The sequence below is a fragment of the Leguminivora glycinivorella genome, chromosome 18 (genome assembly GCF_023078275.1).
Source record: "Leguminivora glycinivorella isolate SPB_JAAS2020 chromosome 18, LegGlyc_1.1, whole genome shotgun sequence".
In the NCBI taxonomy this organism is placed as follows: Eukaryota; Metazoa; Arthropoda; class Insecta; order Lepidoptera; family Tortricidae; genus Leguminivora; species Leguminivora glycinivorella.
In genome coordinates, this window is record NC_062988.1 from 17,828,980 (window position 1) to 17,854,281 (window position 25,302).

Genomic DNA, 25,302 nt, shown 5'->3' on the forward strand with positions numbered 1-25,302 from the left:
GTAGTAGAAGGTTTGGGAATGTATCTAAGGTTGTCGAATTTAACTTAAAGGATGTTTTTGCGAGGTCAGTAACTTTTGTGAGCTTTAAGGAACAGGAAATCGATTTCTTCGTTTAAGGACTCTTGATCGGTTTTCTGGACATCTTAACTCTTGATATAAAGTGTTTTTCTTTTGTAGAAGGATTCGATATTTACGATTTACAAAAGATGGCTAAAACGTATTTCGTGAGTAATGTTATTGTATCTGTAACAAGTTTTTGGACATAATGAACTTTATTCTACATTTTTTTATATCAATTTACTCGTTAGAATTGGTACACCTACAATAAAGACAAAAAAACGACCACGACACGACGAATTTATCAAAAAAAACAAAATCGCAGAAAGAATTAAAAACTAAATCAAAGGAGAAAATGAGTAGAGAGAGAGCTTATGGGTAAAATCAAGGAAAACCCCTTAGGGGCATTTTCAGTAATTGGGACCCAAAATTAGTAACAGTTGTTAACAAAAATTAACTCGATGTTAGTTTTGTGACAACAATTAAGAATAAAATTTGTCTAAAAACCAACTTTTTTCATGTTCTAAATGTAGATTATTGTTTATAGTTTATGTAATTATAACAAAAGCAATTTTTTATCTAAATTTCATGCTTAATTGTCATCACAAAACTGACATCAAGTAAAATTTTTGTTAACAACTTTCACTAATTTTGAGTCACAATTTTTGAAAATGCCTGTTGCAGACCGCGTCCGCAAAGCTTCCTATCGACGGCTCGAAGTGGAGAGAATGTGCTGGAGCTCGTGCGACTCACTCTTTCGTCCCGGGCCTGTACCTTGAGCTTCGATGTCGTCCTCAGCAATCAACCGTACCGATTATGATTTTGGAATACACTAACTAAAAAACGAATCAAATCAAATGGTTTATATTTACAAAAATCAACGACTCTAATTTTAACGCGGTTATAAAAATACTCCTAAGCTAATATCCTAACGAAACGCTCGGTACGGACGATACGTCGCGATGCTGTCGTTTTCTGCTGCTGCCGCTACCCGTCGTGGAGGGTGGCTGGCTGCTGGCTGTAGGCTGCTAGCTGCTGGCTGTAGGCTGCTGGCTGCTGGCTGTAGGCTGCTTGTAGTAGGCTGCTGGCTGCTGGTTTTCCTTGGAGGCTGCTGGTTCTTCTTGTTCCGGTCGAATTCGAATGTCCCATACCGAGCGATCGTTCCTTTTATACCCCTTTTCAGAATGCGCCTACGCTTCACGGAAAGAAACATTTCAATTTATTCGCCCAATCACGACTCGGCTGAGCGCGAGGCTCCGTGCGATAGAGAGGTAAATAATTGCGCCCGATAGGCGACGGATGGCGCGTCGTGATTGGTCGAACGCGTTACGGCGCTCGATTACGTGAATTTAACGTTATCATTTTTCGTTCAAATCCTAATTACTTATAAACTAATTAGGCTATCGCTTCGAAATTACGTAACAATGCACCTGACACTAGGGTCATTCACCTCGAGTGGAATGCACCTGCGTTTGTTTACGTTTTTACACAATAGAAGAGGTGATTAGCCGTCCGGGCCATACAATAGACTGGTTTCTCAGCTTGCCTTGAGCTCCATTGTTATCGATAACGGCATATTACTATGGAAATGTAGGTTATCGTGTTACGTAAGTTCCCAGCTACGTTTTAAAACTATTTACATCTTCATATGTCTTATAGTTATCGAGTTATTGGCTTGGATTCGAGTAATCCTAAGGCAATTTTCGGGTGAAAGGAAAATGATTTCGGAACTTTAAGGAAATATTTTTAGCCAATCAGAGGAGAGTTCGGTTTTCTCGCTCTAAGCCTCTCACGTTAGTGCTTATTGGCTATTAATCGTAGTCCAATGGACAGTCTGAGTTTAGATTGAACTTTGGACTCGGTTTCCGCGACTTGGGAAGGAAGGAATATGGGAATTGCCTGCTATCGAATACATCACATATGAGTCTTATTATCATACTTAATAATCGGAATTGACAAAATTAACTTAACTAACGCAGTTCTACCCGTTTCCTACCTACGAAATAATCTTTATTACGAATACAGTCTTAATCGAATTCTTATGCTATTTTACATATATTTCGACGCGTCGCTAACATTTTGTCCCCGCAGTCGAAGACTCCTGGTGCATGGGTTGCGACGCGATGACCGCCAGCCTGCAGCTGGGCCTGCGTAGCGTCCCGTGTCTCGTTCTGATGTCAGCGGAGCGGACCCGTCCATCGGGTCCCGGGTAGGTAGTCTCGACGACGCCCCGGGGCCACACGCTGCGTGGACCATTGGGTTCAGCGACGATGACCACATCGCCTGGTTGAAGTTGCCGCCCTCCGTCGTGGGACGACTTCCTCGGTGCCAGTAGAGGAAAGTACTCTTTGGTCCAGCGCCGCCAAAAGTGGTCGGCAAGCGCTTGGGCCATCTTCCATTGCTTCTTCTCGTTCTCGTCGTAAACGCCAATCATCGGTAGGTTAGCGTTATGAAGAAGTAGAAAGTGTGCTGGAGTCAAACTTTCTTCGGAGTCTGGATCGACGTTGACATGTGTAAGTGGTCGTCGGTTGACGATATTCTCTATCTCGGCGAGTAGAGTTTCGAAAACTTCGGGTTTCGGTGCTCGTTCGTTGAAAGTGTAGGACATCGCTATCTTAACTGTCCTTATCATTCGCTCCCACGCGCCCCCGGCCGAAGGATTGCCAGGTGGGATGAATTTCCACTCCATTCGGTTCTGAGTGGCGTAAGTTTGCAGTACAGGCAGCCATTGCCGGTACGCCTCACGTAGTTCCGTCGCCGCCGCCCTGAAGCACGTCGCGTTATCGCTGTACATCGTCCTGGGCCATCCTCTTCTCGCGGCGAATCTTCGTAGTGATAGTAGCGCGCTGTCGGTTGAAAGACTGTGCACGCTTTCAAGGTGAATAGCGCGCGTCACTAGGCACGTGTATAGACACACCCAGCGTTTTTCTCTGCGCCGTCCGATCGTGACGAACATCGGTCCCATGTAGTCTTGTGCGGTGTGAGTGAAGGGACGTTGATACGCCTGTAGTCGCTCGGGCGGGAGATCGCCTAAGGGCTGCGCTCTCGGTGTTGCTCGTCGTAGTGTGCATAGCGCGCAGTTTCGAGCTACAGACTTCACGGTCGGCCGCAGATGTAGTATCCAATATTCTTGTCGCAGTTCGTTGATTACTGCTTCGTTGTGAATGTGCGCTGATCGTCGGTGAGCTCGCAGGATGAGTAGACGGGTGAACGGCTCGCGGCCATCCAGTATTATCGGTTGTAGCGCGGTGTACAATACTGGAGCGCTGCCCAGCCTCGTCTTCATGCGTAACACGCCGTCATCGCCTAGCTCGGGTGCCAGGTCGTATAATCGCGATTTGCGATCGATGAGCCTATTCTGGCTTAAGGCTCGAAGCTCTTCGGGAAAGCTTCGTCGTTGACTGTATTGCAACCACATGTGTTCTGCCTTTCTCAAATGTCTGACTTGTAGCTGCAAGGCTTTATTCTTCGTTCTCATTTTCTCGATGAATAGCAAGACGTTCGCTGTCGCGTTCAACAGTCTGTCGTAACTGCTAAACCGTCTCACGTCTGGCAGTACGCTCGAAGGGTCTGGCTTCGCTGAGATGATCGCCAGAGATGTCTCGGTTGACGGCCTCGCCTTCCTCTCAGGCAGGTCGTCTGTTCGATTCGATGTGTGACTAGGCCATGATGTCTCGGGTCCATAGAGAAAGCGCGGTCCTTCGTACCACTCGTCCTTGATGCGCACGCTCTGCGCTGGTTGACATCTCGTCGCTCGATCTGCGGGGTTCTGAGCGGTTGGTACATACCTCCACGCGTCTCTATCTGTTTTCTCGGCGATCTCCGCAAGTCGGTGTGACACGTACGGACGATAGTTTCGCGCGTCATCGCGAACCCATCCGAGAACAACCATGGAATCTGTCCAATACGTCACCTTTGTCACAGGATAACGCTGCTCGCGTAAAATTGTCTCCGCCAGCCGCACGCCGACGACTGCTGCGGTTAATTCGAGCCTGGGAACTGTCATTACCTTTAGCGGGCAAACTCGGCTTTTCGCTATAGCTAAGCTCACTTGCGTTTCCTCCTCGTCGTTCGATACTCGCCAATAGGCCGCCGCGCTGTAGGCCTCGGTCGATGCATCACTGAAAATATGCAGTTCTCTTCTAACTGCACCGGTGGGCGTGGCGTATCGTCGGGGTATTCGCAGCGCGGACACGTCGCTCAGTGCCCTCAGCCACCGGAAAAGGTCCTCCGCTTCCTCCGCCGGCAGCCGCTCGTCCCAGTCCGTGCCCTTTGTCCACACACGTTGGAATATGATCTTAGCGCTTATCATATACTGCGCTATGAGGCCTAATGGGTCGTAAACTGACATTACGGCACTCAAAAGTTCCCTTTTAGTGGGCGATCGCTCGTATCTTTTCACGTCGTCTGGCACTCGTAGCATTTTCGTGTTGTACCCCAGCGTATCCGTCTCTGGGTCCCACGTCATTCCGAGGACGGTCTGTTGCTTTTCTCCGAGGTGAGAAGGTCCCGTCGCTCGCTCCTCCGGATCGATGTTTCGCATTAACAACTCGCTGTTGCTAGCGTAGCTGCGCAGCCGAAAGCTAGCCTCCGCGTGTGCTAGTCTCACCTGTGTCGCTGTTGATATGAGTTCCCGTTCTGTCTCATATGATGCCACATAATCGTCCATGTAGTGATTATTATGGATATCGTAGACCGCGTCCGGATAGCGATCCTTGTTGTCCGTCGCATTCCTATTCCGCACCGAGTGTGCGAGAAAAGGAGAAGAGATGTTACCGAAACATACCCGGTTTAGCTGGTACGTCCACGGTGTCACGTCACGCCGCGATCCCCTCCAGATGAAGAGCTGACTATGCCGATCCTCTCTTCGCAGCTGTATTTGAAGGAACATTTCCTGTATGTCCGCGGTGACGGCGAATTCCCACTCACGGAATCGAAGTAGTATTCCCAGCAGGCTCTGTAGTAAATCCGGTCCCGCGAGGATGAAATCGTTCAATGCACATCCCTGACTTTTCGCGGCGCAATCGAATACAGCGCGATACTTTCCTTTATTTAAATTGTAGACGCTGAAATGGGGCAGAAACCACATCCGATCTGACTGCGGTGGTTCCATGATGCGCTCTGCGTACCCCTTTTCCAGAAGCTTGTGTATCTGTGCTTGATACTCGTTGGCGAAGTCCGGATCTCTCGACATGCGGGCTTCTAGATTGCGTAATCTCGCCTTCGCCATGTTGAAACTCGGTGGCAGCTTTATGTCGTCGGCAGCCCATAGTTGGCCGACTTCGTATCTCTGTCCTACCTTTTTTACTGTTCGTTCGAATGTATCGATCGCTCGCTGGTCGTCGGGTCGAATGTTGTCCTTTGCCGTTATGCCAAGCGCCTCGACTGCCCAGTGTTTCTTGACCTGCTCCACGAGATCACTGTCGTCACTGTGGCAGTGCATCACGACCTGCTCGTTATTTGGTACATACCTCGGCATTCGCCCGAAGAAAACCCATCCTAACGAGGTTTTAACTGCGCACGGCTCGTCCTCGCCGCCCTGCCTCACCTCCGTCGGGTTTATAAGATGACTGAAGTCTCCGCCTATTAACATCTGCGGCACGCCCATGCCCGTGTAGCACTCGTCGCCCAAGTCCGCCAGATGTTCGTATTCCAATAGACGCTTCTTATTTAATGACTGCGAGCGTATCCCTAGTCCGTCTACCGTTTTTAGGGATATATCGTATGTCAAGCCGCCACGAGCGGGGCTTACTTTAGCCTTGACCGTCTGTGTCACTGAGCTAAGTTTCAACCGCTGAATACCTCTTATGCATAGCGGCTCGTCTTGACCGACCGCGCCGATCTCGTCCGCGACGTCCTGGTCGATCATTGACAAGGTGGATCCATCGTCAAGGAAAGCGAAGATATGCGCCGTTCCCTTTGGACCTGATACGGTTACGGGTAGTACCTTTAGCAGCACGCTGTAGTCCGGTGTTGACGACACGTACACGCGGGCGTCGTTCTCGTCGTCCGCAGCTCGCGGCTCCGTCGTGTCCGCTGGCTCGGCCGATGACGTCACTGCTGACGATGTAGGTACTGACCTGATTTCTTGTGTTAGCACCATAGCCGTATCCTCACGCACTTCCTGCGGCGAGTCCGCATGAAGCAGTCGATGGTGTACGTGAGGACAGCCTGCAACGCCGCACGCTTTGGCCTTGCATTGTGTTTTCATATGCTTCGCGTCGATACAGCGATAGCATATACGATTTAATTTCGCCCACTCCCATCTAGCGCCCACGGATTGGGCGGCTAACTTGCGGCAGTCCGGCGTCAGGTGACCGCCACCGCAGAACAGGCACGTCGTCGAACGGGATGTTGTGGCTTGACGTGTCGCGTACGTCACTTTCTGCACCTCGTGTTGACGTCCTGTGGGAGCTCTCGGCGGGTTGTGCGTTGCGGATATTTTCACGCGAGCGCCGGCTGCGCGCGCGTGCGGCACTGATAACGGCGCCTGCGCTCGCCTCGGGGCGGCGCGGGCGTGACAGAAGGACATCTCCTGTTCGCTCTCCTCCATGAGGAAATCCGCCAACTGCAGAATCTCCGGGTCCTTGCTGTCTCGATGTTTCTTCGCGTAGTCGCACCATCTGCTTCGAAGATGCGGCGACAACCTGTCCGTAACCTCTCTGATGAGCATGGGGTTATCGGCATAGTGCCTTCGATCGATATCCATAACTGTAGATACCACGTTCATTATTTTTATCGCGAAAGTGTTGAGGTCGTTCGCGGTAGGCCCCAACTGCGGCAACTTTCGCAGGTCGTCAATCGCCTTGTCTAACAATACCTCGCTGCGTCCAAACTGCTTTTTCAGTATTCTCACGATCATATCGGGTCTGGTGGCTGTCGATAACACGTGAGACACACACGTCTTTGCGTCCCCGCGTAAAGCCATCCTGAGCCGCGCCACGTTCTCGTAGTCAGTAAACTTATACCGCTTCGATGTCTCTGCGTAGGTATTGTAGAAACTTCTCCACTCGCTGACGTCTCCGTAGAAATGCGGCAGCTCGAATATATCCTTCGGGGCTGGACGGGCCGCCATCTGCATCCTCTCGAACAGGTGCAGCATGGACTCTGCTACAGTACCTTCGGTGGCGCGCGTGTGCGCCGTGTGCGGAGTACGCGCGTCCAGCTGTGGCGACGTCGATCGCTCGCGACGCGCCGGCGGCGTCGTCGATCGCCTGCGTCGCTCCGGTGGCGATATCGATCGCCTACGCGACTCCGACGGTGGCGATATCGATCGCCGATATACCTGGCGGTCCGGTGAGAGGCCTCGAATATGCCGCTCCGCCTGCGCAGGTCGTCTCGGAGTCTCGTACTTGGGTAGAGGTTCGTCGGTTAACCTCTTACAAATGGGTTTTGACGTCGCGTCTCGCGAGTTCTCTAGCCATTCGTCTAATCGATCTTGATTCGAATTTCGCACGCTACCAGCAGATTCGTGCTCGTCTGCGCTATCCGCATTAGCGCGGATCTGCAGTTTTCTGGCGTCTAGCCGTTTACGTACCATGTCCGCTTCTAGCTGCAACTCCCTCCGGGATATCTCCGCTAGCCGTTCGCTGGCCTCGAGCTCCGCCTGAGACAGCTGCGCTTCTATCACAGTGCGACTGCTCGCATGTGATCTGACGGACTGAGCTTTAATAATTGGTTTATTTACCTCCTTGGTAGTTTCCTGCAGCGACTTTCGTTTCTCGGTAGTTCTGTCTATGACGGCAGCCTTGGGATGTCTAGCTGGGATCGGCGTGGGTCTGGAACGACGCCGTAACCGCTTGGCTAAATCCCTTCGCCATAGCAATGTCGTGTCGTAGGACGGTGACCTCGGTGTCTCTACGGTTAATCCATACCTGAGCGTGCTGTTAGCTGTCGCCGCGCCCATTGGTTGCGCGCCGGCGACGCTAAGCCCTTCCGTTACGCCAGCGGGTCCGGAGGGAGGTGAGGGAGGGCGCGCCGCGTCGGCGCCCATCGCCCTCTCAGCGCTTGCGCGTGCGGCCTCTCGTTCGCGGGCCGCCGACGCGCCTTCGTCGAGTAGTTGCTGCCTCTCCTCTTCGCTCGTCACTGACGCAGCTCGGTTGGACCTGGACCTCGTCCTTACCATCCTGTCGTCGCTCATGACAGGTACGTCGCTGTAGACCCGTAGTCCGCACGAAGATCCGGCTCGAAGGACCAGAAACTGTTGCAGACCGCGTCCGCAAAGCTTCCTATCGACGGCTCGAAGTGGAGAGAATGTGCTGGAGCTCGTGCGACTCACTCTTTCGTCCCGGGCCTGTACCTTGAGCTTCGATGTCGTCCTCAGCAATCAACCGTACCGATTATGATTTTGGAATACACTAACTAAAAAACGAATCAAATCAAATGGTTTATATTTACAAAAATCAACGACTCTAATTTTAACGCGGTTATAAAAATACTCCTAAGCTAATATCCTAACGAAACGCTCGGTACGGACGATACGTCGCGATGCTGTCGTTTTCTGCTGCTGCCGCTACCCGTCGTGGAGGGTGGCTGGCTGCTGGCTGTAGGCTGCTAGCTGCTGGCTGTAGGCTGCTGGCTGCTGGCTGTAGGCTGCTTGTAGTAGGCTGCTGGCTGCTGGTTTTCCTTGGAGGCTGCTGGTTCTTCTTGTTCCGGTCGAATTCGAATGTCCCATACCGAGCGATCGTTCCTTTTATACCCCTTTTCAGAATGCGCCTACGCTTCACGGAAAGAAACATTTCAATTTATTCGCCCAATCACGACTCGGCTGAGCGCGAGGCTCCGTGCGATAGAGAGGTAAATAATTGCGCCCGATAGGCGACGGATGGCGCGTCGTGATTGGTCGAACGCGTTACGGCGCTCGATTACGTGAATTTAACGTTATCATTTTTCGTTCAAATCCTAATTACTTATAAACTAATTAGGCTATCGCTTCGAAATTACGTAACAATGCACCTGACACTAGGGTCATTCACCTCGAGTGGAATGCACCTGCGTTTGTTTACGTTTTTACACAATAGAAGAGGTGATTAGCCGTCCGGGCCATACAATAGACTGGTTTCTCAGCTTGCCTTGAGCTCCATTGTTATCGATAACGGCATATTACTATGGAAATGTAGGTTATCGTGTTACGTAAGTTCCCAGCTACGTTTTAAAACTATTTACATCTTCATATGTCTTATAGTTATCGAGTTATTGGCTTGGATTCGAGTAATCCTAAGGCAATTTTCGGGTGAAAGGAAAATGATTTCGGAACTTTAAGGAAATATTTTTAGCCAATCAGAGGAGAGTTCGGTTTTCTCGCTCTAAGCCTCTCACGTTAGTGCTTATTGGCTATTAATCGTAGTCCAATGGACAGTCTGAGTTTAGATTGAACTTTGGACTCGGTTTCCGCGACTTGGGAAGGAAGGAATATGGGAATTGCCTGCTATCGAATACATCACATATGAGTCTTATTATCATACTTAATAATCGGAATTGACAAAATTAACTTAACTAACGCAGTTCTACCCGTTTCCTACCTACGAAATAATCTTTATTACGAATACAGTCTTAATCGAATTCTTATGCTATTTTACATATATTTCGACGCGTCGCTAACAATGCCCATATACCAAAATAAGACAATTAAACACCTCACGTTTACCTTCAAAACGACAAAACCTTGCTATTTGCACGTCCCACAAACCTTAGAGTCTGTTCAAAAAGTCAAGAGACGTGGAATGTATTACCCCATTACATAACGACTCTTGACTTTCCTATTCTTTCCTCTATTTTCATTTGCACACCTTTTATAAATACATAATTCGAACAAATATACGCTTCAAGGAGTTAACTACAATTTATTTTTCCCCTTACTCGCTCGGAAACACGTGTTTTGTCCTTTAATACCAGCGGGTAAAAACGCATTTTATCCACTAGTGGGTAAAGTAATTTGACCTTGAATAAAGTCAAATTAACTGCTTTAAAATTGATAAAAGTAGGTGAATCTAGTAATAAAGATGATTTACCACCTGTGGAACTACTGGAAGCAGTGATAAACGCATTTTTGCGTTGTAGTTTCCTCGCTATAGTGAGGGGAAAAGTTTTGAGTTACACTCGGGTGCAAATGTATTTTACTTCTCGTGTGTTAAACACTCGCAAGTTCAGGATTCTATTCTCGAACTTCTTCTTCAACTATAGAATCCTTTCACTTGCTCGTTTTTCAATTCCACACTCGTCGTTAAAATACAACTTTGCCCCCTTGTATAACAAATAACTATTATGCCCTCTTACGGCACTTGTATTTGATCGTTCATTAAGATTACCACGTCTTTATAACATTACGTAATTAAACTTCATTTTCAACACATGTGCACATATGTTTAGTTGTGTTCTCTGAAAGGCTAGAATATCTAACATCTGGTGTTGAGTTAATGCCCTAGATGACCTATGGATGTATACAATTAGACAGTTCAAGGTTGGTTATACTCTTTTTAACGGGAAAGTTCTAGAAGCGAGTTTGTCAAGCAGAAGCCGAACGCAGGAATCCAGAGGCGGTGAGCCGTGAGTTCAAGTCTCACCCCAGTCAGTTAATCAATCTACTTTTAAATTTAAGATAGGCTAGACAAGCTTGAAAGACAAACATTTTAAATTAAAAATTCGTAAGAGAGGGTACGCTTTTTATTGAGAGAACTTATAACAAAAAAAATTACCTTTGATCTATGTACGTACAAGTGTAGCAAAGTAATAATTATTTGAATTTTGAGTAGGTGCTGCGAAATTGAATGAAGAAACTATGAATTAATTAATATTGTCTTCGGTTACCGCGATAGTTGCTCATGAAATAAAACTATGGAAACGGATAAGATCGCGTATAATGAATTTACAATTCATCCCGACGTTTCGAACACATTACAGCGTTCGTGGTCAACTGGTGACTGAGGAAAAGTTACAATTTACAAACACATACAAGAAATATTAACAAACCATGACCATAAATAATATAGATTTTTAAGGCAGGTTCACACACTATTAATAAAGCTAGTTATACAATATTCAAAAAAATTACCATTACTATGTTAAAAAATAATTAATCAATTAATCTACACAATACTGACAAAAACAAACTGCAAATGTCCAACACCATACAACACAAATGCCTCACAGTCTTCGTCGTGCTTGTTCCATTATCAGATGTACTACTGGATCCCAGGCCGGTGGTAAAGTAAAGCCATCTTCTCTATTAAAGTTTGGATATTTCTTGATCTCAATGGCCTCGCGCAACATTCTGGATATTCTGGGTTTTATTTTATGAATTGATAAATTCGACATGCACTTTTGGAACTCACTGTACGAGTACATATAGTATCTTCTACTTTTCCATGAATTTTAATGACAGTGAAGCTGTTATACGATTTTTAGCATAAAACCTCTCCCCCTTTGTCAACCCTTAATTTGCTTAATAAAACTTTGAAATTTCACGTGCTCAAAAGCTCTTAAATAAGCCATTTAGTACCCACCGTCCATTTAAAAGGCGTTGACCGTTACCTGGACAAAGAAATTAGCATTTTAGTGGACTAATTGATCGCCATGGATGCAAATGCCTGCATTTAAAGTGCAGGGTGGTGTAACTTAGTTCAATATTTATTTTAACGGATAATGGGATAAACAGGAGGTATTAAAGTCAAACAATCTCAAAGCATAAAAATATAAGTCAACTTGTACGTACCCGAATGCTTATAGTGACCCTGAAGGCACAGACGGAATTCGTTGGTGGTTTTAGACGGTAGTCCTATAGACTGGTTAGTCCGTCATCGCCCCTGGTTCCCCCGGACCGGGTGGCATGCGTAAATGCATTTCCCCAACGTAAAAAAAAAGGTTTTATAACTTACAAGGAATAGAACATTACGATACAACTGCGGAAAAGAGGAAAACGGGCTGGCTACCTCTATAAGTGAAAACACTGAAGGGAGAAGTTGCCAAACCCAAAAATAGAAAACCTAAATCGGCATATAATACAAAAGTTTCAAATGGAATCAAATTAGAAACAAGTTATTGTTTATTTCTGAATCATTAAAGCACAGAAGTTTTAGTTTGAATCATCCAACTGCTGCTAACTCAGAATCGTCCACAAATAGAATGAATTCAATTAGACTGGACGGTTCGCAGCTCTGCTAAGAGCGATGCACTGTACAACATAATAAGACTTAGAGCTTTAGCTGATCAAAGCTGTCCTATTCTTCGATAATAAGGTTTAAGACGATACAGGAGGGGTCAATTCTCCATACAAACGCTCTCGACTATTTCCTCCCTGGTTTTTGAATATAGAGCAATGATTTTTTTCAGGACAGATTATTATTATTTTTATCTGTGTCTGACTGTTTTGATTATTTTGATATTCTTATTGATATACTCTGTCAAACAAGTCTGTCAGTAAATAAGAACAAAGAAAACTATAGGTATTCTTTTCTCTAGCACCCTAAAGAAAAGGATGCATATAGTTTTCTTTGTTCTTATTTACTGACAGACTTATTTGACAGAGTATATTTAAAGACGCTAGAGCCTATCAAAAATTTCCAAAAACGGCCTTATAGATTATGGCGCAAAAAAGGCGTGGTATTCAAAATTGGTAACAATCAGCCAAAAAAACTAAACGGTCCGACACAGATTATTTCATTGTTATTCAGATTTTTAAATTCCGTTACGATTAATTAAGTTTTGGTGGAGGAAACAGTCGAGAGCGGAACTTCGATATTAGTTCGTGTAGGTGAACACGTACTATGCTTGTATGAGTGAAATATGACAGGTCGACGACCGTTTTGACAGGCGATAACTGTGAGGTAACCGAGAGGGGGTGGGCGGCACTTTCAACGGGGAGCGGGAGTGGTCATACTATACCATAGTACTCTTTATTATCATACCCCGGCCGGCGAGAACAAAAATGCGTCTGCTCCTAGTGCTTAATTAAATATCGACTATTCTATCGACATATGGATGTCGATAGAATAGTCGACTTTTAATTAAGCACAATTATTATTTTTTAAACTGAGCCATTAGTATTTGTTATTTATTTCAACTTGATACCTCCACGCGTTTCTAAGAATAACCCTAAAACAATTTTCTATCAACATAAATTATTATTTACACACACACATAATCACTATGAATTATTTCGTTTTGCTCCAATTACTACAGTAGATTTAGAACGGTCCTTTAGTTGGAGGAAATGGATTTTATCGGCAAGGCGAAGGAGTTTAAAATCAGAAAATTTAGAAAAAATGCTAATTGTATATTACGAAAATTACATAAAATACTGAATAAATACAAACACTTGGTTTTAATTTTGTTTACAACAATAATTAATACTTCTGCATATCATAACGGTGGTCCAGTACATCGTGTTGTTTTTATCGACATCGACCAAAGTGTGTGTCCTCGCACTATTAAGCTGACAACGCATTTTTGCTCTCGCCGGTCGGGGTATGTTTATTATACTGTGACACTACGACGTTGCCACTTTTTCATTTCCAATATTTTTAGCCAGACTGCATGCGGACAGTCTGATGATGTCCTAAGTTATTAATAAAAATCAGGATATCTGCCGATGAATTAAAAACCTACTTCTTGTGCCAAAAGTTTTCTTAAAATTTATAAATGAAGTTGGTTATTGCGTAGGTACTGTAGGTACTTATTACAGTAATGAACGAAAACTGAACTGGTGTTTCGGGTGTCCATGGGCGGCGGTGATCGCTTACCATCAGGCGACCTGTCTGCTCGTTTGCCTCCTATCCCATAAAAAAAAAAATGCGTGTAATAAGTGATTTGAATATTCTCCACTTAGCATAAAATATTGACAGTCATTCGTTTTCTGTTTGTATAAATGACTAAAGGAATTCCAATGAAACGTAAAGTTTACCTACGTTTCACATTCTCAAGAGTAAATGGCGCGTTTGAAGTTATTTATCCTTGAATAATTAAAAACACTTACAAAACAATACAAGAATATATAAACATATTATAAAAAAAACCTAACATAGAGTGCCGCCAGTCAGCGCAGCAGGGCAGGGCCCGAGCATCCGGTGGTTAGGGCTGCAGAGAGGAACCCGGACTATCTGCGCTATTTTTATAATTATCTGACTTTTTAAATATTGATGGACGTTGTCCATTTTTATAAATTAAAAGGTATGATATGTGTGTGTGTATTTCCTGCTTTCTGCGTTTTTGTATGATTTTATTTTTTTATGGATTCACAATTGACTCGATTGTCATCGAAAGACCGCCTGAGCAAACACTGTTGGGAAAATGATTGAAGCAACTTCATTATACCTATGTTTATGGTATTGTAGGATTTCATTACTTCATTAATAGTATAACCATTCTTTATAATATCATGTGTTTTGATTGTTATCAAACTTTCTTAGATTCAACCTATATGGGCCCGATATCTGTTATCTAACCTTAATTCTCGTGTAGATCAGTGAGTAACCTTAGTTTTACGATCCGCCTTGACCTTCCCCAAAGTTTATCGTCCGTAAAGGGTCTCCAATAATGAAAGCTTAATCGAGCGAGTAAGACACTTGGGACGTAATGTCACCTATCAATTCACGCCTTTAGTATAAGGTGCCCTATTTGCTGTAGCACCTTTTGCTATTCAAAAACGTACTCAACCTTACCTTTTTTATACTTCTACAGTGACAAAAAAGATGCTAAGCAGTCACCGTAGCCTCTGAACATTTACAACTTCAAAGGGGTTACATGAGTGCAGACCCTTGAAAAAATTCCACACTCCTTTTTTGAAGAACCTTGTAGTCGGCTCTACCTACTGTAGACCCTCGCGAAAACGGCGTTCATTCCACAGCCGGAGCGTCCACAGGAGCACTGCAGTGCGTGTGCAGTGCAGCACTGTAGTGCTTGACTATTTAGGTTCTAGATTATCTCTTACTGTTTATGTTTTCGTATTTTATCTTTTCCTTCTCGAGAATAACCATTACTACTACTACTATTAAAAAGCGCTGCGACTCAAAATGAGTTTTGCCTCGACACGAGTGCAGGCCAGATAAGTTCCAGGGCACCTATCCAACGTCAATGGAGCGTGCCGTGCTCGGTATCAATATTCAAGATCGGGTGAAGAATGCCGAGATCCGTCGTCGCACCCATGCAATAAACTAAAATGGAGTTGGGCGGGACATGTTTCTAGGTAGAGTGATGGCAGATGGACTAAAATGTTGACAGAATGGTGGCCATCTGTGAGCACAGATGTAAGAAGCGCTTGGCATCCGTTGGGTGGACGACATCCGGAAAATTGCGGGTCACAACTGGATGAAACTAGCTCAGGGGGCCGATTTTTGAGTTTCACGGCATTCGAATTCAGAAAATTGTCACTGAAAATAATAGGCAATTCACCGTTTTCAACCGGTATTTTAGTGACAGTGAGACTCAAAAATCGGCCCCCAGGACCGGGACAAGTGGCGTACTAAAAGAGAGGCCTATGCTCAGCAGTGTGCGATAAAGGGCTGATATGATGATGATGATGATATCCAACGTCACTATCGTTTACGCTTTCGCTAGCTCTCCCCAATGCTCTTCTATACTGGCGCGACAGAGTCAGACGGCTTTTCGATCGACACGTCAACGATTGTGACTCCAGCTGGCCGGCTGAGCTATCTCCAGCCAAGGTGGCAAGGTGTTGATTGTCCTCAGAAAATACCTAAGTTTTTTTAAACTTTTATATATAAAAGTACGTACCCTGTGAGAAGTGGGCAGATGTGGGGTAGGGCGTTCATCACTAGATTCGTCGCTCCGTTCGCCAGTGAAGACTGAGTCGTGTGACACCGACAGACCGCTGCCGTAGGCTCCCTCTCTGGAATGAGAAGAACAATTAATCAGTAACGTTTCTATACAAAGGGAAAAGAGATGGTATTACGCTCGCACGCTCTTACCGCTAGGCCACCAAGCGCTGGTGGCCTAGCGGTAAGAGCGTGCGACTTTCGATCCGGAGGACGCGGGTTCGAACCCGGCTCGTACCAATGAGTTTTTCTGAACTTATGTGCGAAATGTCATTTGATATTTGCCAGTCGCTTTTCGGTGAAGGAAAACATCGTGAGGAAACCGGACTAATTCCAATAAAGCCTAGTTACCCTTCGGGTTGGAAGGTCAGATGGCAGTCGCTTTCGTAAAAACTAGTGCCTACGCCAAATCTTGGGATTAGTTGTCAAAGCGGACCCCGGGCTCCCATGAGCCGTGGCAAATGCCGGGATAACGCAAGGAGGATGATGACAAAGGGAAAAGAGAGTGCACGTAGCGGAAATGAGAATGTTGAGATGCATGTGTGGAGTGACCAGAATGGATCGGATCATGCAGGAATGAGTATATTAGGGGAAGTTTGAAAGTTGCGCCTATAACGGAAAAGATGAGGAGTGGCAGGTTGGCGTGGTACGGTCATGTAATGAGGAGGGATGAATGTCATATAGGCAAAATAATGTTGGAGATGAATGTCAACGGATGGAGGAGGGGTAAACAAACAACGATGGATGGATTGTGTGAAAGATGATATGAGAAAGAAAGATGTGAGTGTTGAGATGACGAAAGATAGAGAAGCCATGTTGTACCGACCCCACATAACGTGGGAATCGTGGGATAAGGGTAGGAGGAAGAAGAAGTTTCTATACAAAGGGATACTGTCATGAAGGGCAGGTCAGGTTTGAAAAAGCTAAAAATCTTACTTGTGTGTGAAATAATCAAAACTATACTTATTAATGTAAAAGTACCTAAGCTAAAATGGCCATGTGACATAAGGATACGTTTACCTTAGGGGAAAATAAACTAAGACACGTAGAATTTTTGACAATAAAGGTACTTAATATATATGTATTATTATACAATGATGTATTACTTTCATAATTGTCGCTTACCAGAATATTTACTTTACGCTGCGATGTAGCAAATGTTGCAATCTGAATGTGTTGTGATAATTTATAACAAAAAATTTCTGTCTATAAATTAATAAAAATAGGTCAGACACGTACATTTAGAACCTAAAATGTTACGGCATTAGGGAATAGCTTAAGGTAAGTGTTTCATAAATTACTAACTTGTTAGGCAACAAGTTGTCTCACAGGGATTGCTCAGATAATCCAGATAGGCGCATGGATTTTATGAACTTGCAAACTTAGGTTAGGTACCTAAAGAACGATTCATGGTAGCCTAGGTAAGCGCTGATAGCGTAGCGGTAAGTATGTGCGACTTTCGTTCCGGAGTTCGCCAGTTAGAACCCCGGCTCGCACCAATGAGTTTTTCGAAATTTACAGTGTGCGAAATGTCATTCGATATTTGCCAGTCGCTTTTCGGCGAAGGAAAACATCGTACGGAAACCGGACTTATCCAATAAGGTCTAGTTTACCCTTCGGGTTGGAAGGTCAGATGGCAGTCGCTTTCGTAAAAACTAGTGCCATCGTCAAATCTTGGAATTAGTTGTCAAAGCGGACCCCAGGCTCCCATGATCCGTGACAAATGCCGGGATAACGCAAGGAGGATGATGATGAGTACGAGTATAAACATGCGTACGCACGCGTTCAGCGACGACGACGCGTAAGCGTTTCATACTAGTCTGCTAGAGCTGATTCCGCGTCGATAAGTTTGATCATCAGTGATCGGCCTCTTGTCTCTATGGGTCCTATGTGAACTAGTCAAATCACTTTCTTCTAGCTTGTCGAGAGAGAGAGTGAGAGAGAGATATGTGCTAACTCACTTCCTCCTAGCTTGTCGCTCGGCAGCGAGGAGTTCTCCAGTAGAACTGCTCCGAGGGTCGGGAGAAGCGTTCCTTGTGCCACTTCCGCATACGAGAGTGAGAGAGAGAGAGAGAGAGAGAGAGAGAGAGAGAGAGAGAGAGAGAGAGAGATATGTGCTCACTCACTTCCTCCTAGCTTGTCGCTCGGCAGCGAGGAGTTCTCCAGTAGAACTGCTCCGAGGGTCGGGAGAGGCGTTCCTTGTGCCACTTCCGCATACGAGAGTGAGAGAGAGAGGAGAGAGAGAGAGAGAGATATGTGCTCACTCACTTCCTCCTAGCTTGTCGCTCGGCAGCGAGGAGTTCTCCAGTAGAACTGCTCCGAGGGTCGGGAGAGGCGTTCCTTGTGCCACTTCCGCATACGAGAGTGAGAGAGAGAGAGGAGAGAGAGAGAGAGGAGAGAGAGAGAGAGAGAGATATGTGGTAACTCACTTCCTCCTAGCTTGTCGCTCGGCAGCGAGGAGTTCTCCAGTAGAACTGCTCCGAGGGTCGGGAGAGGCGTTCCTTGTGCCACTTCCGCATACGAGAGTGAGAGAGAGAGAGGAGAGAGAGAGAGAGAGAGAGATATGTGGTAACTCACTTCCTCCTAGCTTGTCGCTCGGCAGCGAGGAGTTCTCCAGTAGAACTGCTCCGAGGGTCGGGAGAGGCGTTCCTTGTCGCACTTCCACGCCTCTTAAACATGCGACGCAGCCCTCGCAGGAATCTGCCTGTGCGGCCTTCGCCTGGAATATGAGAAGGGTAATGTTAGAAAAAACAGAAATTTGGTGACACGTAACATATTCTCATATTAACCGTGAGGAGTTGTGTGTTGCACTATTGTTATACTAGCTATCTGTGATGAAAAAGGAAATGTCATTTGTATTATCAAAGAGGATCGAGTTATATTACAGAGAATGACTGTCAAAGTAAAATGTGTAATCACATTGCATAGACTGCCATCTCTCGACACCGGCTTAAAACTTTTGAACCTCAGTTTTGACAATTTAGCCCATATTCTTAGCATGATATGTTTTTAAATGTCAAATATTAATATTAGCGCCATCTAGCCGAGCGTACCCCAAAGGTGTATCGCCATCTAGCTCACCGTACCTTTTTCTATATGGTTTTGGGGTACGTTTTTTTCTTAGACTTTATCGGTCTTTACGAAGTTATATAGGTCTTTGGTATTATGAATACGATTTAAGATGGACAACTGATGATTTTGAGATTCCTTTTCTGGTAACTAACTATGGCGTCTTTAGAATTTTGGCTACATTATCGAACCTACTCTAAAGAGGATCGAGTATTATAGAGAGTTACTGTCGAAGTAAAATGTGTAATCACAGCGCATAGACTGCCATTTTTTGACACAGGCTTAAAACTTTTGAACCTCAGTTTTGACAATTTTACCCATATTCTTAGCTTGATATGTGTTAAAATGTCAAATAAAATCGCCGTCAATAGAAATTGTCAACAATGTAAACAAACTATTATATAAAATATAAATTTTAAGCACAATTTTATTATTTTAAAGGTTGAGGATCATAATGTGAGATGAATTGATTAAATAACACATGGATTTAGCCAGTATCTGATGAGTTAGACTGGAAATTAAAGACATTGTGGCTACACGGTTTGTTTACATTGTTCACAAATTCTATTGACGGCAACTTTATTAATATTAGCGCCATCTAGCAGCGCGTACCCCAAAGGTGTAATGCCATCTAGGCCACCGTACCTTTTTCTGTATGGTACTGAAGTAAGTTTTTTTCTTAGACTTTATCTGTCTATACGGAGTTATATTATATGTCTTTGACTACTCTGACAAGCCTCTGACAGCAACTGAGCCTTATGATACAGAGAAGAACCTTATGGCGCCCTAAACATTAGCCAGATAAGTTGCTTGTTCCAGTTTTGATTAGTGCTGATATCTCAACAAGATGGAGGGCTATGGTGACTACAGCACGAAGCCACAGTATAATAAAGAGTACTATCGTAGCGAAGCAGAAGGCGAAATGCTTTAGAGAGAAGCCATCAAAAAACTTCGTCAGAGGATTCATTATTCTCAGCGCTGAGAACAGACTAGTAGGACAAAGAGACCAAGTAGGATAAGGAGGAGAGGAAGAGATGACAAATATGAGGAGTAAGAGGATAAGGGTTTCTTACCATGGTTGTGTGTGTCGGTGTGCGGTCGGTAAGGCGGCTCCAGCGAGCCCTCGCGCACGCACGACATCAGCCCCGCGCCGCCGCCCGACATCCGCCTCCCAGCCTGCAGACAAACAAACATACATTGAGACACTGTCCTAAGTATACATAAAGCGATCCTTGCATCCCAACAGCAGCATTGCAGCGATCTTTCCGAGCATTCCTTGCCGGCAGCTATATTTCCGAGCTCATATAACCCGGCAACCTTCAAATCAAGAGTGAACAGGCATCTTCAGGGCGAGTTCACTCCATCGTAAGCCACGTCTTTGCCTTTGGCTAGTCTGTGGCCAAGAGTAAGCCCATTTACAATAAAAAAAAGCGAATTTTTAGTTGACTACAGCTCTTTTTTTCGTCGAAACCTCATGACTGAGGGTCGTGATCACCATAAATCGCTGTACGTTGCAGTGCTCTCCACTCAGGCCGATCTTTTGCATTCCTAAAGGACCCCTGGAGCCCACAGCTACAGCTACACTACACAGCCTGGACTACAGCTAGCGACTTTTGGGCATCGGCGTATGGTCAGCCGGCTTAGGCGTAGATTGTTCGTGATCCGTGGAGAACGAGATTAAGCAAAGCGTTTCGTTGTCGAGGGGATTACGATTTGACCGCCTCTTATACCTCTGCCACACACTCGACGAGCGGCGTGGGAAGTAGGCAGAGGCATAATGTGCTCGTCATGCTCCTCGTCATGCCCACCGCTCCCTATTTTGTCGGTTTTTTGGCGCGAGTCAAAGGGCCGGCAATAACCCAGTGCGATAATTGCACGAGTAGGGCAGTGTGTGGAGAGGGCAACAGCACGAGGAGCATAGTGTGGCAGAGGTATTAGACCGTCACAGACCCTATGAAAAATGACAACGAAGTTTTGCTGCCTCAAGCAGAGTCCATACAATTGGCTTGGCTAAACACCAACGCTGAGGAGAAGCGATGTGGGAAGGCCTTTATAGTCCTTTCCTATAACCGAAAATCAGATTGTCTCGATAATAAAGAAAGTATAGGGAACTGTAAAAAAACACTATATTGCTATCCATTAAATCAAACATACTAGGATATATTATATTTCTGGCTGACAAATGTATGCAATAAATTATTTTAATTAATAAAAATCTCAAATAACTTGAATGAACATTAATTAGAAATTGATTACTGTTAAATTAATAAGGCAATAAATTAACTATTAGTTATAGCCTAGGAACCATCCGGTCTTGCTACTACTGGGAAAATAACTTAATTCTATAACAGTACTTTTTATGTCACCAAAAATTAAGTTTGGTAATTTGAAATAGTTTTTTTAGTTAAGCCACCAAAATTTGTGACAAAAAACGTATAATAGAATAAAAAAAATATTATTTTAATTCACTAAAAATCAGGCGAAAATGGAATCAGGACTTTTGTTTTAAATTCGACTACTTTAATTTATGACCTTTATAACACATTAAGAAACCACCTATTTTTTTGAATGATACTTCGTAGTAGCAAAAAGCGGACTAATTAAATCAGTTATGACACAAGCAATAAAAGGACAAGTGAAGTTATGGTTGTTTTGTATATACATTATGTGTTGAAACACTATGAAAACTGAAACCACCCCAAAAACAAGACGGATGTTCAATATTTTACTAGCTCGGAATAACATTCACGGCAAAAATTACATAAGCAAAAAAATTGGAACAGACTTTTCGTTAGGATCATAATAAAGAAGAATAAAAATTAATCCACCTTTTAATGCTCGCCAAGAAGCGCTAAAACCACATACGTACGTACTGAAATAAGTATTTTCATAATCTTCTTACCTACAAACTCTCTACCATTGACGATGTAATTTCCTGCATTATTTCAAAAGTGATTCATGTAATCAACCGCATTTTCATTACATCATGGTATAATAATATATTTCGTCGCCACTACTATCGCTTAAATAGCTCAGGTTGTACTAGCGTAACGTAAGATGACGGACGGTCCTGATGTCGTGGGTTCGATCCCCGGCAGTCGAAATGAATTATTTTTGGTTTTTATTTTTATTATATTTTTCTTTTACCGCCTTTTTACCCCCTTTATTTAAAATATTTTTTTTTTGTTGTATATAACATTTTATTTAATGCTGTGAGTAATTTAGGTACACATGAAATAAAACTATGGAAACGGATTAAATCGCGTATAATGAATTTAAAATACATCCCGACGTTTCGAACTCTTTACAGCGTTCGTGGTCAACGGGTGACTGAGGAAAAATTAAAATGTGCAAAAGCTACCCACTTACAAGAAATATTAACGAACCATGACCACAAATAATCTAGATTTCTAAGGCAGGTTCACACACTATTAATAAAGCTAGTTATACAATATTCAAAAAAATTTTTTACCATTACTCTGTTAAAAAAAATAATAATAATAATAATAATAATAATTAACCAATTAATCTTCACAAAATTGACAAAGAAACAAACTGCAAATGTCCAACACCATACAACACAAATGCCTCACAGCCTTCGTCGTGCTTGTTCCATTATCAGATGTACTACTGGATCCCAAGCCGGTGGTAAAGTAAAGCCATCTATTAAAGTTTGGATATTTCTTGATCTCAATGGCCTCTCGCAACATTCTGGGTATATATCGCTTCTCCTTAGCGAGAACCAGAGGCTTGTCAAACTTTATAGCATGATTGACTTTATCCATGACATGTTCAGAGACTGCAGACCTTTGCCATAGTTTTATTTCATGAGTAACTATCGCGGTAACCGAAGACAATATTAATTTAGGTACTTTATAGCATGATTGACTTTATCCATGACATGTTCAGAGACTGCAGACCTTTTCCATAGTTTTATTTCATGAGTAACTATCGCGGTAACCGAAGACAATATTAATTTAGGTACAGTCAAGATATTTAATTCCCTAGCCATTTTAAAATGTTATTAGACACATGTAATGCAATAAGGTCGAAAACTGTATTTCAGTATTAGTATTGATTGAAGGTAACCTAAGGTTTAACATCGTTCCTCCCCGCAACCGCAATACTCTGTCTTAGCTAACCATCGCTAGACGTTATGCCCTTGTAATAAGGATTACAAATGTACAGTGACAGTTGTCCGGTATGACTTTTATATATTATTAAGCTAGATTGAGTTGTTAGGCCAAAAAGTGTGTCCACATGAGAGGGTAAAGTTGGGGCTGGTGTCCCTCTCGCACTTATTGGCACTGTCAAAATTATTTGAATGACGTCATCACTGTCATTATTTGGGGATACCAGTCAATATTCAAAGTTACTACCAAATCTACTAATACCGAATTAAAGGTTTTTAATTGCGCAAATCTTTGGTTTTATGGCTTCATAATAATGACTTACCAATTCGCTACAAGGTATTAATATCCTTGCCTCGATATAATACAAAAATCATTTAAGAAGTTTATTAACTTAGTTATTATACAGGTAAAAACACTACTACTATAGTAATCTCTTTAACACTGGTCACACGTGCGAGAGGGACACCAGCCCCAACTTTGACCCTCTCATGTGGATACACTTTTACTATCCTAATAAGAACGTTTTTCTGCACCGGTGATAAAGTTCAATTTATTATGGCAAAAAAAGTGTGAGCTCAGTCCCTATTGAAAGTCCATGGTATGACTCAATGAAAACTTGGCTAAATAGTAATCGGAAAACAAGCAAAAAGGGTAGAATATATTTCTATAAGTTATTTCGTTGGATTACATTACAAAATGAATGTATAATACATTATAATACTCGTTGTAATTGTATAGATTTAAATAAATAATTTCATTAGTTCAAATTAATGACCGTCAAGGAACAAAAACTAATTGAGTCGCTATTAGACCGTTTTCACATTATCCGATCCGATAACGGATGTCGGAAGGATATCAATAGATGAATCCAAGATTCCGCCTGTAATGTATGGGATATCGGTCCGACATCCGATATCGGATCGGATAATGCGAAAACGCACTTAGGTCTACATTTTACACTTTTGAAAACCAAGATTAATTAGAGTCAGTTGTATGGTCGGTATGTACTTAGTGTAAATAAAAAGTCGAAAAGTAGTAGGTTCTTTCTATACTTTTTGCTATGTATTTTATATTTCAATAGGCAGGCTTCTGTACCCATATTACAGTACTTTCAATATGTGCTATCCTATAATTAAATTCGGACACTCGCGTAGACACTTCTAATATTATTTGAATGGCATTACCAACATTAAATCTCCTTTTGAAAATAAATTTTAAAGAATATCCCACTATCAGATCAGAGCCACTGGTATTTAATTTAAAACAAATGCCTATATTAATAAATAAATCCGATTAACCTTTGGGTTGTCTGCTGTCGAATTTAATTATTTTCATAGAAAATATTTTAATTTGTATCCTTCCAGCTCGAGATTCTTGGAAGCCCTGTAAATTTTTCTTTGTGACAACAAGATATGACATGTCAGGAAATTTACACATACATACATTACATACATTTATTGTAATAAACGTAGTACAAGTGACCAAGATAAAGATGATACAGTAGGGTATTTTTAAAGTTTATGTAATGAAGAAGTAAAATTGCGGCCTTTTTTAGGTATTTCTATTTATGGAATAAATTGGAAATATCTAATACCTACATACTTATTATATATTGGTAGCGGCTCCATTCGTTCAATATTCGTTCACAATTCATTTTGACATTTAAGTCATTTGAGCATATTATGACAAAAGGTATTTTGATAAAGAGTTTTTAGTGTGTCGCAGTTCCATTTGCAATTTTGATACTTAGGTCTTTATACACTAAGTTGGTTATGGCATGAACGATTTTTTTCCTAAGCAGATAAGAAGTTAACGTTATTAGCATCAACAAGAATGTTATAAATGCAATTTAGACCCAGATTTTTAAAACATTTTTGTTATAAAATTGTGCGTCCTTGTATTTAATGTCATTGCAGTAGCTTGTACTTATCAACTTATAATATAAATAAAACATAAAAAAAATTAATTAAAAAAGCTGTAATATCTACATTCTACGTATGCGACGATTGAGATTTGAACCCGTGACCTGTGGCTTGTAAGTCTAACGATAATCGCCGGGGCTATACCTGGCCGTGACATATGGGTCGAAATTAGACTTTGCATAGCTTTCGCGTGTTTGTAACAAGCGTTGCTTCAACGATTCTGAAGAATGGAAGAATACATTTCACAAGATGACGGAGATCTGTCAAATGGTAGAAGAGAAAAACGTGAGATAGATGTATGTACTGACAAGTATATACTCTTTTCGACGACTGTCAAATCGCATGCCTAAAATA

The 25,302-nt window shown here is 43.2% G+C and overlaps 1 protein-coding gene across 1 annotated transcript in view; it reads right to left on the reverse strand.

The window, feature by feature from the left end:
- The window catches only part of LOC125235742, a 303,327-nt gene that overhangs the window by 56,652 nt on the left and 221,373 nt on the right, over positions 1 to 25,302 (reverse strand). The window contains exons 3-5 of the mRNA XM_048142321.1: positions 19,967 to 20,069; positions 18,402 to 18,543; positions 15,784 to 15,898 (exon numbers count right to left, since the gene is read on the reverse strand). Coding sequence (XP_047998278.1) covers positions 15,784 to 15,898; positions 18,402 to 18,543; positions 19,967 to 20,057 — 348 coding nt within the window. The 5' untranslated portion in view covers positions 20,058 to 20,069. The remainder of the gene's footprint in view (positions 1 to 15,783; positions 15,899 to 18,401; positions 18,544 to 19,966; positions 20,070 to 25,302) is intronic.